Genomic DNA, 17,300 nt, shown 5'->3' on the forward strand with positions numbered 1-17,300 from the left:
TAGAAACTCCCGGCATCTTGAAGCTGGACTTAAGGTTTGTACCTCATCCATGTACAGTTCTGGTGGAAAGTTTTCTCCCCAGTTTGCCTTCCTCTTCCGTTTACTGGGTGGAGTGGCTTCCATCGTTGGACAACTGCAAGGATTTAAATATTCATAAAATTTGTAATGGAGTGGAAGAAATTAGAGCCAAATTAAGCGCTGTAGCTCTGCTGAACCTTTACCATATATATATATATATATATATATATATATATATATATATATATATATATATATATATATATATATATATATATATATATATATATATATATATATATATATATATATATATATATATATATATATATATATATATATATATATATATATATATATATATATAAAGATAGCCAGAATGAGCAGATCCACATGATGATGTAGGTTGATGGATTACAGTAATTTCCTTACATGTCAGTTTGCCCAAAAAGGTAAATATTTCACCCACACTCATGAGTTCTTTTGCCTGCAAGTAGTATTGACTACATAAATCATGTGGTAAAACGTTATTTGATTTATAAAAGTAAAACATATTGCAGAATACTCTAAGAAATGCATGTCACTATAGGTTAGGTTAGGCTAAGGTCTAGGTTAGGTTAATTTAGGTTAAGTATCATTCCCATATGTTAAATTTAACCAATGGTAAATATTAACATATACATCATATGTGCAGATAGCAATAGAAGCACTAATGGTTGTACTGTTATGCACACAACACAGAAATGTGACTGTTGTCTTGTGCAACGAATTTCCTTAGAAACAGCACCTAGGGAATATCCCCAAGAGTGTTATTTCTGTTAAAATACAACCATTTGTGCATTTCTTATAGCTAAATATCACCTTCTTTAAGTATTGTAGCTAAACTCAAACCCCATCTTCAACCTCACAATCACGCACTCGTAACCGTTGGTAGCCCGCTGAACACGTGGAGTCATTTGCACAAAAAAGGGTATAGAAGAAGTGTCTGAAAAACATGTCTTATTTCAAGTGGTGCACTTTTTTTCGTCTTAGGGCATATGTATTACCAAGAATCAACAAAAACCAAAGGAATTAATCGAGAAAGGTGAAGTGACTCAACCGAGTGGGCAAACTGACTCCACCATGTGAACGCAATTGACTAACTTATACTGGAATGATCTTTTCAAGTTTTCCTATAAAATACCATTAAGCAATATTTTTAATACCTTCAAGCCTTACCTGGTATTGTAGGACAGGAGGAGATCTGGTAGAGTTGGAACAACACAGCATGAAGGCAGGTTGTACAGTATAGGACGTGAGGCTGGTGACTGAGCTGGTGACTGTTTGTTTACACAAATTCTCGGTTCCAACGGGAATGTATTTTAATATTTTTCTTTTCCAAGAAATACTGTCATTCACTCCGTGTTATTTGGTCAAAAATTGTATTGTAAAATTATTAAAATAAAAACAAAGAAAATGTAAGTATAACTATGTTTTATTTAACATGATTCATGCTCAATTTTGCTCGCTGTGCGTTCTAGCAAGACGAGCGACATCAACAGAGAATGGTCTAAAGCACGATAAGTTTGACGGCTAACTGCTGACCATAAGCTATGTATGATTTTGTGTAAGTAGCATCGGCCTTAGACACTTTGGATATGGCCCTGATCTCCGTCCAAGGGCACAATGCATTCAAGCTAGAAATCGAGCTAATAGGGTACTGGGATTTATTTCAAGGGCGTAAGCACAGAAGCCCAAGTCTTCCTCAAACTATATTTAGCATTAGTTAGACCTCATCTTGACTATGCGGTTCAGTTCCTGGTCACCTTACTATAGAATGGATATAAAATGTTAGAATCGGTGCAGAGGAGAATGACTAAGATGATTCAGGGGTTGAGAAACTTGCCACACGAGGAAAGACTCAAACAGTTAAACTTGCATTCTCTAGAAAGGGGCTACGAAGGTGCGTGGAGACATGATCGAGGTTTATAAATGGATGAAGGGCTTTAATAAGGGAGACATTCATAAGGTTTTGTTGGTAAGAGAACCGGGTAGGACACTAAGTAATGGGTTTAAACTGGATAAATTCAGATTCAACAGGGACATAGGCAAAAATTGGTTTACTAACAGGGTGGTGGATGAGTGGAATAGGCTTAGCAGTCATGTGGTGAGTGCCAATACAATTGTCACATTAAAAAATAGATTAGATAAATTCATGGACAGCGATATTAGGTGGGGTTAGATACACGGGAGCTTAGGGTCAAAGGAGCTGCCTTGTACAGGCCTACCTGCCTCTTGCAGACTCCTCATGCTTATGTTCTTATGTCTTGTGACGTCAAGCAGTTCCTCTACTCAGGCGGAAGTAGAGAGAGAGAGAGAGAGAGAGATACGGTGGGGTGCTTCCACGCGATGCGTCACGGCCACGAGAAAATGCACAATATTTTCGGCTGTCATAAATATTTTATTATTATTAGGAGAGAAGTTTTATTACACCACCATATATACTACATGAATATACAATTATTGCAGAGAAGAAAGACACCATTTCCACCTCTTTTAAATGTCTAAATTTTCCCCCACACCATCCAGAGAAATATATCTCCACCCATGCTCCAAGGGTTAATTGTCAGACATACATTCGTCTTCACTACTGGAGCTCTGGCTAGAATCTGTGTTAATTACAAAGCTGTCCAGCAGGTGGTCCATTGCTGTGTCCTTTGCACGGTATTCATCCTCTATTTTTCTTACGTGACGGATGGCATTTTCCCAGTGTTGCTGAGTCACGTGTTTCGCTGCTTCTTGTACAAGTATTTCAAGTTGTTTCATTGATTGATCTTTGTCTGAGTTCATCTTCTTTGCCTCCGTTTTCATCTGAGCCCATATGAGTTCAATGGGATTGAATACACAATGGTAGGGAGGCATTCGTAAAATTTTGTGTCCACAATGTTCTGCAATATTATCTATTTCGTATTTTTGTTTTTCTCTGTGGTGTTTACAAATGTCTATAAGTTCAATTTTAGTGTATGAAGGATCATGGGCTATGTTATTTGCTGTCAACCATTCAATAACCTGTGTCTTTTTGAAGCTTAGTGTTGGCACTTTGTTCAAAATGTTAGAATGATAGGGAGCATTGTCCATCATAATTAAAGATCTATTGCTGATGTTAGGAGTAACTTATTTTCGAACCATGTTTTGAATATTTTATGATATATGTAATCATGATAATCACCTTTATTACAATTTTGAGATTGGAATTTCAGTAATTCCTCTGGCACGAACCATTGCTCACTACCGGCATTAATAATGATGAGCCTTCCTCCTTTCCTGATTTTTTTTTTTTTTTACTTGGCCCAGCTGAACCATCTTCGTTGGGACAGCATCGCTCCATGCATACTATTTCCTTGGTTCACCCAGGTCTCATCCAAATACACTTCTTGCCGGGATGTTCACTTTCTCTATTCTGTTTCAGTTCTCTCAGGAATTTGTTTCGCTATCACGATGTCACTTCTTTCCATTAATATCTTCCTTCCACTTGTAGTTGTCCTATATCTAAATCCTAAATCTCTTATTATTGTGTGCAGCTTGAAGCCATGTACCCATTATAGTTAACGGGGGTTCCTTTACTGTTAACAAGGCAGAAAGCGGTCTTGGCAACTTTCCTCTGTCATAAAATGATAGGACCTCTCTCCCTCACATTACTCCTTTATCAGTGTCGTCAAAGTTGCCCTGTTACTTTTGCAATCCTTGCTCTGGAGTCGAGGTGAGTGAAATATTCCAATTGTAGGCGATGCTTTCTTTCTTGTCTCAAACGAATTTAATTGTTCTTATGTTGACTCTGTGTTGCTCATCAGATGTAATGTTACTCCAACTTCTACCACCAGGTTCTTTTCTGTCCTCCACGGGTGAAAACTCCTGCACATTCATAACGATGGTCTTGGCCTGACTGGGGAGCCTCCTGCTGTGTGTAGAATGTTGAATGCCGTTGGCCATTTTCCTCAAGCCGACATAATAATTAGTATAAAATGTACCACCAGTGTGTTGGAAAGTACTTTTACATTAGTCTGCCTTCACCATTTTTTTTTTTTTTTTTTTATAGCTTAAAGAATATTATGATGGTGATATTATAGATTTTGTCACATGTAATGCTCCAAGAGCAAACTTAGTACTTCATTATGGAATGCACATCACTTATCAGGCACCAAAGTAACAGAACAGCACCCCATTTGCATTGAATAAGGAAATAGCAAACACAGTTGAGCAAAAGTTTCCTGCCTTTATGAATTGTGGATATTCAGTTTGAACACTTATTCATCATAAACTTGTTTCACAGAAGATTTTCCTGTGAATTCATAAAATAATTGTAATGATGAAAGCAAACCTATGCAAAATACTACATTAGAAAAGGAATTCTTTTAATGGGCCGCTGAATTGGCATTTAAACTTCTTCAACCTCTGTTTCGCATCTTACAACTATTAAGGTAAAATTAATTATCTTGTGACTCCCACTTCACAAACAAGAGGATAAAATAATAAAGTAGAAGCCATAGTTTGTAGGAAATACTGGATCGTCAGAGGGAAATAGGTGACAGTTGGTTCTTGGGGCTCTGCACTCTGCAGGTGATTCACACTCCACGGAAACCTTTGTTCCACTTACTTTTTACTTCCTCTCTAAATGATCAAGTTTGGACATCTTTTCTGTCAGCTCAAACGGTAGGTGAAAGTTGGGGTTTCTGGGTCCTGACCCTAGACTTAACCTACACCATATCCGAGGTTTCTTCCCACATCCGGGTGCCCGTGGTTCTATTAACCTCGGATACCAGAGGGAATTTAACTGTATACATGGACACTTCATCCAGAACCCATGACCAGACGCTTACAAAACCTCCGCTTGTTCCAGAAGCAGGTCATTTACTGGACCTGCTTGACAAGCACCATGCCGCTGCCTTCAGAGCAATCTTTGGGAGGAGCACGGATGGGAGAGTCACACTCTGTGCTCTGAGTATTACCTGGAAGCATATGTTGGTCACCCTCCCTCTGTTGGCACTCATGGTCGCCAGCAGCAGAGGCATTTGCCATGTGTGTGCCAACACCACACGGGGCCACGCAAGACAACCAAAACCACTTACAAGTGCACGGAATGTGCAAGGTGGCATTGTGTGTGACACCCTGCTACTTCTACTTTTATGCCTTTCCAAGACTTCTAAACAGCCAACCCCAAAGTGTAAAAACAAACTGCATGACATCGGCAATTTATATATAATTTGAAGTGATATGATCTATTGTCAGTAAAATATATAATACATAATCAAATATTGTTACGCCACCCCACGCACCATTACACACCAACCACGGGCAGGCAGGCGGCGGATCCCAGAACAACCACCACAGGCGGCGCCGATCACCCGGCCCCAGAACGCCGAGGGAGAGAGGCACGAGGCAGGGCACAAAGATACACGCTCAACACTAATTCACATTTAATGACAGGTTCCTCACACAGTACAGGTTTTCAAGGGCACAGAACAAGTTATTCAGGCACACAGAAACGCATGACAGACACGCATGCCACTCTCCAGCAGGCAGGCAGTCAGTTGAACACCCGCAAGCACAGATGAATACCTCCGCCCCACTCCTCCCATCTCCCGCTCGCCCAGTGCATTGCTCACCCCGGGAACTGTTGCACCATACAAGGATCACGATTTTTATTGCATTACACAGCATTGGCAATCACACACATACAACACATACAAACACGCAAGCACACCCACATGGCTAGCGCGAGAGCGTAAACGGAGTGGAATGTGGAACAAGGAGCGTGGGTTAGACTCGCCTGCGGTCAAACGTGACACACCAACACGGGAAGGTTCTTCGGCAAAAGTGACTGACTTCTAATCCCGCTGATTACTCAGCAACCAGTGGACCTAGAGTTGATCTACTAAATGCTATTCGACAGAGGATGGTGAGTATTCCTAGAAGTACCAGTAGAGCCCCATTTAGCGTGAGAATTAGGTGGATGAACGCGTTGCCAACTGAATTAATGCCATTAATTGAATAAAGTAACCAATATGAAAAAAATTATTTGGTGCACACGTGGGTCTGACTTTTGGGTTTGATAATTACTCAAAATAATCACTCACATTAAAAAAAAAAAAAAAAAAAAATTGCGATTGGCTGAGCTCTGAAAACACACCTGTGATTTGCTGGGGAGTCCAAATGACATCATCGCCGGCGTCACCCAGTCAGTGGGAATTTTCATAACTGAAAATTATTTTTTTGTTTTACCTTAACTTTTGGATAATGAAGGAACAACTTTCATTTCCGAACTTTTTCATATTGTCTATAGGTTTTGTTATGATCCTCAACAATTTTAGTTTGATATAAATTTGGACATGGTAATAATATCTTCTGAATTATTTCCTCCTATGTAGTGACAAAAATATGTAGATTCTCAAGAATAACATACCTTTTTTTAGTATAACTCTCCATAAAAATAATCATTTATAGTTATAATCATGTTTTACAACATAATTGTACTTATTTCCTTTTTATTTTTCTAGGAATGATATGTAGTATTGAATTCCTTTATAACTAAAAAAATAGTTCACTTCGAAAAAATATCAAGGAATTTGATAGTAATGAAAATATTCTCACTGCCACTGCAGATTATATACTAGAAAAATAAATACATATACATATATCATCATAATATATGCAAGAAATGAAAATAAATAGATGTATCACAGCCTCAAGCATATCCTCGCCAGCCATATGCAAAAAGAAAATTATAAGTATATCACAGTTGTTCCACATTATATGCAAGAAAATAATAACAATTGATACAGCATCAGAAAAGAAATGTTGAGTATGCATTATTTGGCTTCTTATATCCTTTGTTATTCATCTAGGTCTTTGTGTGATATTATTACAAAACACATTTGTTTGTTCCTTCGAGGGCATAGAAATACATTGCATTTTAGTGCATCTTTGAAACCTGAAACCCCTTTTTGGGCACAGGAGAGCAGCATGCCTCTTGCTTGCTTTTTCTGAGCTTGTTGGCATAGGCCAATGGTCAACTTCCATCATATCGGGACATCCTTTGATGGCTTCTGGCTTTTACATTGCCAGCTTCTTGGAGATTGTTATTCCTCTGGATATTGGACTACCTACACTGACCTTCTGGTTTATCTTTACTAAAGTGCCAAAGCTATTTCAGCACTGAAAAGCATTTCCAAAGTGTCATTAGGGGATTCCTTCAGCAATGTGGTTTCACGCTTATACAAAAGCCAGCTATTGGCCACTGATAGATCTAGCAAATAGCCAAAAGGGAAGAGGTACCACCTGTGGGATTTCATAGTGTTTTGTACAAAGATACCAACATGTCAGAAAGGTCAATGCCTCCCATGTGCTTATTGTAAGCTAGTACAATAGAAGGGCAAGGAATGTCAATCTGCGTTTTTGATGTTTATCATATCTTTTCACAGCCCTCAGGTTCAAGAAACTCCCACTGCATTACTAAGGAGTAAGCGATACATTGTTTATTGTCATGCCACATTTGATAGCGATATTAATCTTCAGATGATTATAATCATAGTAACCTGTTTCGTTTCTTCATGCCTTTTTGTTCAATAGCAGCTCACCCAATCGCATCTGGAGCCCCTTATCAAAGCCAAGACATTTTATACTAATTCGAAGATCAGCCCCCTTTACCAGTTTGTAACTGGTAAAAGTTATCACAAAAAACCACACAAGAGGAAGGATCAGGGATGACCGTGCCAATAACAGCCAACATGACCTTTCACCAAGCAGGAAATCTTCTATTCTTGTGTAGACCTTCATCATTAAAGGTTGTTGTACTCTGATACAAAAGTAGATCATGTACAATTCCAGATGAACTAGATCTTAATAGTAAATTTTGAAACCCCATTTATGAGGTTTATCTTTTCATACCGTCTAGTGTCCCAGCCCTTGTACTTTGTAAGGCACCATCACCTCATCTACACTCTGTGATTACTCCTCTATCTTTCTTACACCGTCTGCGAACCATTTCAAACAGGTCTTACTTTGTGAAACTCTATCATCTTGGGTGTCCTTTTCTTATGGTTGTCAACAAAATGTAAATACCTCAGGCATTTGAACCTTTTTGAACTCATGTCAGCCACAAGTGGATATCTAAATGGACACTCCAGTAATCATCCATTGCTGGCAAAAGAGCATAGTCCCCATGCAGAGTAATACACAAAAAACTTTTGCATTTCTCCTGAACTGTTCCTCGAACTGTTCCTGAACTGAATACAAATTAGTCTTCCTTGTTGTACAAAGATCTACCGTTCAGAGCAAAAATATCTGGAAAATACTGAAATGGTGGTTGATAACTCGCCTGGGCTGTAAAGTCTTTTCTAGTGGGTAGAGTTACTGGCCCTCTTTCTCCAAAGCCTTTCCTTATGGGATCACTGACATGAGAAGTTGGTGCTCCATTTTTCTCAATAGGAACCAGTTTAGGTTGAGGTGTGTTCACTTTACGTTTTTTGAAGCAGGGTTGCACTGTTGAACCACTGGGCATTTGCTCATCATCATTTGAAAGATCACTGACTGCATCATCTGAATCATCCTCATTTATGTTAGCAGTGAAATCTGGGTCATTGACATCATCATCGCCATCATCAGCAAGCCCGTGCCTGAATCATCTCCATCCTCAGGGATGACAGCTACTAAATCCCGTCGTTTCCGTAAAGTCCGCGCATCCATTTTCCTAAAATGAGAAGAAAATGTGTAAAAAAATCTGGATTTTATGGGCAACTCAACAATTTTGTCGATGAGCCAGCTAATGGCATATTTTTACCATAAACAGGCTCCTCAACAAAATTGTAGACAACATTTCATAGATCCAGTACTTCATCATTATCATATTCTTCGGGACTTATCATCATATCAACATGATCACTATTGTTTAGACTTTGCAATAATGTCACACAAATGCATCATACCTTTCACGTAGCATCCAATATAAGCAAAAACGTAGAGCCAGGTGAAGCGTGCGGCTAGCTGCCGGTGGTGTTGATGTCCTATCAGCTGACTACCACACCACTGCCATCTATTGAGTCAAGATTGAACTATTTCTGTTCGACAATAATGTAGACGTGCCTTGATGAGAAATATTTTTGTTTTGGACCATTTATTACTTACTTTATGTAAGTAAAAAATAGCTCAACAATTTTGTTGAGCACACTGGCCATTTTCTTCTAACCGTTGTGGCTACTGGTAACGCCCATCCGGGAGCGAGTTGTCAGTTTACCGTAACCTGGTGTCACGCTGAGCCCTTTTCTTCCCAACGCGTTGGCGGCAGCTTGGACAACTGACAAATCCAAATTTTCTGGGTGTGCGTCACACACGGCCAAGGTCAGTTGCCCGTATCCACATCCACAACATAAACAAATAAAACCCATCAACCTTCCATCATCCACTTGAGGTTATCCCTTTATTTAAAACTCTTATTTAACCTCCTTCCTATTTAACCTCCCTTACTTGAACTCTTCTTATTTAAACCCTTTATTTAACCCTTCCTATTTAACTCCCTTACTTGAACTCTTCTTATTTAAACCCCCTATTTAACCCTTCCTATTTAAACCTCCTTACTTGAACTCTTCATTTAAACCCCTTTATTTAACTCCTTCCTATTAAACCTCCTCATTTGAACTCTTCTTATTTAAACCCCTTATTTAACCCTTCCTATTTAACCTCCTCATTTGAACTCTTCTTATTTAAACCCCTTATTTAACCCCTTCCTATTTAAACCTCCCTTACTTGAACCTCTTCATTTAAACCCCTTATTGAACCCCTTCCTATTTAACCTCCCTTACTTGAACTCTTTCTTATTTAAACCCTTATTGAACCCTTCCTATTTAACCTCCTTACTTGAACTCTTCTTATTTAAACCCCTTATTGAACCTCCTTTCCTATTTAAACCTCCTTACTTGAACTCTCTTATTAAACTTCCTATTTAAACTCTCTCATTGAACTCTTCTTATTTAAAACCCTTCTTTATTCAACCTCCTTCCTATTTAAAACCTCCCTTTACTTGAACTCTTCTATTTAAATCTTCCTATTCAAACCTCCCCTCATTTGAACTCTTCTTATTTAAACCCCTTATTTAACCCTCTTTTCCTAAACCACCCTACTGAACTCTTCTTATTTAAACCCCTATTCAACCCTTCCTATTTAAACCTCCCGCCCTGAACCCCTTATTTAAACACTCATGGGGGTTAATTTATGTTTATTTATTGCTAAAATTAGAATGTAAACATGACCCCTAAATTTTCCCAAACCCCCAGACACGGGTGTCACCTTTCTGGAATAATGTCTGAGCGAAGGGTTAAGGGCAAATAAAAATACAAAAAAGTGAAATCCTGGCATGACCTGCTGTGGTTAAAAAGACCTACACTGACGGTTAAAGGCTGGGCGCATACTGGCATGTCACAAGTGTGATGAGGCTCCACAACAAGCTCCAGCTGTCCAGGTCCACACTACATTGAATGGGAGCACTCCTCGTGTGTGTAGTGTCTACAAGGCAGATGTATTGGCCTCATCCCAATGTTTGCATGATGCAGAAAGCATTTGCACCTCTTGGACTTTGGGTGCTACCAGAAACAAGATTCTGCAAGAGTTCTTGGATTTCCTTGGACCGTCAAAATATGTCATGTGGACAAAGGTAATCCATTACTCACCCAGTGTCTTCAGGCTTGGGAGAAGGTGGTGTGTTGGACAGCGTTTGGGTCCACCTCCCAAAGGGGTCTATCCTTGATCCAAACCTCCTCCTCTTGACATCCCCCTGAAATCACCCTGTGGATGGATGTGGAACAGGTTATACTCCAACATGTATCAAGTCCTTGAGATTTCACTGTCAGCCGAGTAAAACCACTGGCTAGGGGAATTGGCGAGACGCCCTCTCTCATTCATTTCTATATCAACAGCTAAATAAAGTCATCTCATGTTAATACAAGAATCAGAAAAAGTTTGCACCTACTACATACATCTCCATTTAATTATCCTGAATTTATATATGAACAACATCACAAAATTTATCCTATGAGTGTGGATAGATAGATGATACACAGTCCACACACACAAGATACATCAATCAATTAAAAAGAAACCACAATGTCAATACACAAATCAAAGTAGGCTCACACACTTCCCAAACATCCCTTTATTTATCCTGATGTTACTATACAAGTACAAACACAATAAAATGATTGTATGAGAGAGAGAGAGAGAGAGAGAGAGAGAGAGAGAGAGAGAGAGAGAGAGAGAGAGAGAGAGAGAGAGAGAGAGAGAGAGAGAGAGAGAGAGAGAGAGATTAGAGAAGTTACAATGAAGTTAAAAAACAGATATAGTATATACTATGGTCTATAAGTGCATCAAAGAAAATTTGTATGGGGACATGAGAGTGAGCTGCCGAAAGCATGTTAAGTTTGCTTGGTACTGTTGTGGCCACCGCCAGGCACGAGCATAGTCATCAAGCCGGAGGCAGTCATGAAGGCCGCCTCTTTGGGTTGAGTGACTAACAGATTTATTCAGTTATTCATTTAGCATTTAATTTTGAACAATAACTGGAAAATCAGAATGATTGAATCACTGATTCTGATGACTGATACCAATTGACTGACTGAGTCTGATTCACTGTAAAAATAAATAAAAATAAATCTGTGAACATGCCACGCCTGCAAATGTCTTCTATAGTTTCTAAGTACCACAAAAGTACCGCAGGGCATTTTTTAGTGCGGTATTTTTAGAAAGTTTCAGTAGTGCGGCATTTTTTGTGATGCAGTACTACCACACTAAGTAATTGCAATTTGCCCCCACTGAATAATGATAATAGTATTGGCTAGTAATAATAATAATAATAATAATAATAATAATAACAATGATACAGGTAATCCTCGATGACGCGAGTATTGCATCCTTTGAAGAGGTCAGCAGAATAAAAAACAATGTAAATCAAACAACAAGAGGTAGGTTTCCTGCCTAGTAACAATACTGTATTTTGGCGATAACGCAAGAATTCCCAAACTTTAAGACACCAATTTTGAAAAAAACAAAGTTCTTAAATGTCCAAATATGTACGGTTTAAAGAACATTGACTATAATGACAATTTAATATCCTATTAACATGACTCGCACTGCCCATTATCTTGTATTGTTACTCCAGATCTCTTCTTGAACTTTTTACTTATTTCCATTTCCCATCTATATGTCCATTTTGGTCTCCCTCCACTCTTTCCACTTCCATTAGATGACATTTATTCACACTGAACTCATCTCCATTTCAAACTCCAGTCCTAAATCTTATTTAGGTCCCCTGCAGAATTTCACAGTCTTTACTGTTTCTTTTATAGATCTCATTGTTTCAAGATCGTCTACAAACAGGCCCACAAGGCTCACATTCTCGTCCTGCCATGCACTGCCCCGATGATCTCCCGATAAGCCGGTCACGGTCAACCGGCCAAGATCAGGAGCTGGACCTCACTGCCCACCGCTGGTCGACCCTGAGGACCGTGAGACGAGCCGACCACCGCCGTCGACCTAAAATTTTCAAAGATATCGGTACGTACCGGGGTCGACCACATGGTGGTTGAAAATGTTGCCAGTCAACGGCGGATCATGCAGTGAACACCCGTGTCTGACCTGGGATTAGCAAGGAGTGGAAGGAGGAAGATGAGGAGTATGTAGGGAGTGAGGGATGAAGAGAGTGAGAGATGAGTAGTGAGAAGAGGAATAAGAGAGAAATATATATATATATATATATATATATATATATATATATATATATATATATATATATATATATATATATATATATATATATATATATATATATATATATATATATATATATATATATATATATATATATATATATATATATATAAATAGAGAGAGAGAGAGAGAGAGAGAGAGAGAAAGAGAGAGAGAGAGAGAGAGAGAGAGAGAGAGAGAGAGAGAGAGAGAGAGAGAGAGAGAGAGAGAGAGAGAGAGAGAGAGAGAGAGAGAGAGAGAGAGAGAGAGAGAGAGAGATTTATGCACATCTAATGAATTTAGGGTACAGCCAGCCACAGAATTATAATAATTATAATTTCAGGGTTCACCTCATGCCTGAGCTGAGAAAGCCAGCCATGGCGTCAAACTCATTTAATGATCGTTACCTGGACGGCGCGATATACCCTTTTCCAACTGGGTGTGGCAAACGCAAAAGTGTTTGCTCAGCACGTGCCGCAGGTCTGCCGCCGTAGACGTTGACCGCCGATTGACCTGCTGCAGTCGGCCGGTCGAGAAATCGAAAATCGACATGGTCACCGGCCTGGTCATCAGTAAACTGATCGTGTTCTACCGCAGGCAGACCAGCGGCAGCCTGGCCGAACCGGGATTATTGCCTATTTTGTCAGCAGTCAGGCCCCGACCGCTTATCGGGCTCATCGGGACGGTCGCCACCGACTAGAATGTGCAGAGCCCCTAACTGCTTACTTTCTCCCATATATTTATATTCACATACGCATATCGTGACATACACTTAACTATGTCTTTTGTGTGTTTTGTTTGTCCCAGTGACTTCTAGTGTAGCTTGTAAAAGTAACCTTGACGTGGGTATTGGTTTTTCCTTACCCGGGACCAATCTAGGGGCAGTATGAACACCACTACCACCAATATTCTCTCTCTCTCTCTCGTATGTGTTTGTGCAGTTCGAGTTTTCTGGTAGCAAGTTACAACCCCAAGCTTTCATCCCCAAAAACATACAAAACTGTAATTTCTCATGAGTTTTAAATAACTCTGCAGGTCAAATTACTAGATATATAGTTATCCACAATATTTTCTAAAGGTGAAAAACTACAGAAAAATGGCTTGCCTTTTTACGCAACTAATAACAATATGACACATCTATACGCCTTGGGTTACGTATGGGAGGCATGACGTATTTATGCGCTTACTGAATCAAAGAGTTAAGTGAGTCATGTACTAATGCAAATTATTGCATTGACAGCTGTTTTGCCATAATCAGGTTATGAAAAATATTATGAGAGATCTGCCATGGATTTTTTCTAAATCGATAGAATTGAAAAATTCATGTCCTCGTGACATGCCTCGGCTAGCTTAGGGAAAATATTATGAAGAAATAAGGTGTTATGGCTGGCGAGCTACAGCTGCTCTACTTCACCCGTATGCCTCTGGCCAATGAAAATACTCACTAACGCATACAGCATGTCGCTTCCGCCATTGCCCGATCAATTTCTCCTGGTCTCTCGTGGGTGACTGGCGATTATTCGATGTTTTCTGCCTCAATTTTGTACCACCATGATGCCGCACTCCAGCTAACACGAAGCCTAAACCCAGGAAGAACCCGGCGATGACCACAGCACAGAAGGTGGAAGTGATAGATTGAGTCCCGACAACCCTAAGATTTTTGACGCCATTATTTACCTTGTTTTAATGCACGGGCGTGTGCCTGGCAAAAAAGCCCTTGAAAGCAGGTGGCAATTATGCGGCGTCAAACCTTAGGTTGTCAGGACTTTATCTATCAAGGACTCTGATCACAACCCAGAAGCAGGTTATGCTAATTGGAAGACGCTTATTAACATGTTTCTGCCAGCAGACCTTTTTTTTCTCGTAGGGGGTTTGGGCCGTGACTGCCCATATGTATTTTTCCCCATGGGTTAAGTCTGTCATTTGCGCTTCCTTCAGACTGCCCATTTGTGCGAAAATGGTGAGGTTTGACTGTATAATGTATCGACTTAGATCTGAAAGTAAGCGTATATTAACTAACCACAAACATACATTTCACATGAACATACGCTAATAATTATAAGTGGCAGATGCTCCCCTTAAACAGGTGATAAAAACTTTTCAATAAAAGCTTCTCAACTGCTACATGCAGTGTTGACGGTGTCACAGCAATCGACATTCTTATTATCAACTCCCGATTGGCCAAAATATTATCCTACTGAATTATCTGTGTGGCTCATTCCGTAAATACTGTAAATGGGCAGTAACAGCATGAGTGCCTACCAGCACAAGGCAACAATAAACACGCACGTCCGGCATGAACGCGGCCACTGGCGGGTATTTGCAGCAATGACTGGGGACAGAATCTGAAATGCACGGTCTGACTTCTGTTTTGACATCGAACTTGGCCAAACATATGTCAGGCAACTGCTGAACTCAGACACACAACTTACATTTTCGGCCCGGAACTTTTCATTTAGATCCCTGAACATGACCAGGCATATGTCGCTTTAATTGCTTTTTTATGTTGAAGCCCATAGCACTGGTAGGCTTTCATGAGGGGCCTGGTGGTAGATCCAAGCCCATCTTGGTGCAGGCAAGTGTTTATAGTGGCACCATCTTTTCTTGGCTCATGCTGCCCACGAGAGCTCATTCTTGAATGACTTGGATGGTTCATCTAAGTCCGGGTTGATGGGTGGTCTTCAAGACAGCATGTGGGTAGTCTTAGGCCCTGGTGGTGAATGAAAGATTCCAGGTGGTAGCTGGCCAGATTCGAACCGCATCGACCAGAACACGGTGAATGCAGGGCCTACATGCTAACCACTCAGCCACCGCCTCCCAATGTACCCTGAATTTCACCAAGAAATCCAACACCTGGGAAATGAAAGGTCGAGTGTAGACAAGACTGCTCACCTGACTCCATCCACTCCTGAGGAGGAAGGGAGGCTGGATGACCCTGGTGGTCCATTGGCTCTTCCTTCACTTCCACCTTCACAAATTCAATGGGGTCCTCCATTAGGCAGCTGTTCCTGTGCTGTCCTGCCAGAAAAAGGAAGGCAGATGAGTTAGTGGCTGTACATCAAAGGTGGGAGTGAGATTAAAAATAATTGATACACTTCTCAGAAAACCTTAGGGAAGAGTGTGCCAAAATAACCACAGGAGCAATAATAAGAGGTGATGCACATAAGGAATGATGTGAACAGGTAGGAGTCATGGACAGCTGATTCAAATTCTGAGAAATTATAAAAGGTTGGCTCAGAAAGGCTGTTGGTTACATATTTCATCCTAGAAAAATTAAGATCAACCAAACTCTTAATAGGACAGATTGGAATGGAGTTAATGGTACTATAGTCTGTTCAAACCAGGTGTTCCTCTGACGCCTAGGCAGCGTTTGTAATGCCGCACCTGACTGGCTGGCCTCCCCTCTCGGCTCTCGCCCTGACTGGCTGGCTTTCTTTCCCAGCCTTCATGGAAGTGAAAGTCACTCACTCATGCTCGTGGTGACAAATGTTTTAATACTGTTTACCGTAGCTCACACAATATACAACACAGACAGTTTTATTTAACATCATTATATGCAGCAGTGATTGTAGACCCTAAATATGCTTGTCACAACTCGGTAAAACAAAAAGTACACAAATGATGGTGAGTATAAGTGAAATAACGGGTCTGAAATGTTTAGACCGACTTATAAGACATATGGGCTTACAAGACGCACCCCTATTTCAAAAGGCATTTGAAAACAAATATATAATGAAAAGGTTTGAACATGACTTTCAGGTGAAGATTTTTACTTGACATTCGCAACCCTTCCCACTATCAGGTCATTTTTAAGCTTACATGTATTCAGATCCTAGATAGTATCCCAATACTTTACACTTAAAACCCTTAACCCCTTCTTTTAACGAATATGTGTTTTGATGTACGGCACATCACATGAAAACAGCCACGCCACACGGAACTGCTGGTGATGTACACTCATACACCACGTAGTGAATGGAAGAATCTGGACCTCAGGGGAGGCCGTAACTCTGTTTCTGTGGTCTTGGTGATGACACCTCCTCTGTGTTTTGCCAACAAAGCAGTGAGCGATGTGTGACGCCGTAATACGTCATAACACTACCGCCAATGGCTTGCTCCTATCTATGACGTAACCTTTTACACCAATCATTATTCTTTATTATTACTTCAAATATATAGCATGACAATCTCCGAGACATATGGCAATAATTACATGCCTTGAGGCGTCAGTTGCCTTTGGTTGTCTATGAGAGGAAGAGCCCAGGATATTATCCTGTCCATCATGGTGTCGCCTGCAGAGTCTAACCATTCGGACTATTTCACACCTCATGACGCTGATTTAGAAATGTCAGACGATGATGAGACATTGTATTATATTTGAGAAATTTACGACACCACCACCATGTCAGTGAGACACAGTGCTGAACAGTACAGACTCTATGAGCCCAGGGTCAACCTGGAACTGGGTTTCAGAGCATTTGAGAAGAGTGCCCCGCAGCTCTATAATGAGTTAC

General features: G+C 40.2%; 1 protein-coding gene across 1 annotated transcript in view; it reads right to left on the reverse strand.

The window, feature by feature from the left end:
* The window catches only part of LOC126986000 (clumping factor A-like), a 200,237-nt gene that overhangs the window by 167,196 nt on the left and 15,741 nt on the right, over nt 1–17,300 (reverse strand). Inside the window, exon 2 of the mRNA XM_050841685.1 lies at nt 15,749–15,804. Within this exon, the coding sequence (XP_050697642.1) occupies nt 15,749–15,781 (33 nt within the window). The 5' untranslated portion in view covers nt 15,782–15,804. The remainder of the gene's footprint in view (nt 1–15,748; nt 15,805–17,300) is intronic.

This window comes from Eriocheir sinensis, chromosome 61 (genome assembly GCF_024679095.1).
Source record: "Eriocheir sinensis breed Jianghai 21 chromosome 61, ASM2467909v1, whole genome shotgun sequence".
NCBI classification, from domain to species: Eukaryota; Metazoa; Arthropoda; class Malacostraca; order Decapoda; family Varunidae; genus Eriocheir; species Eriocheir sinensis.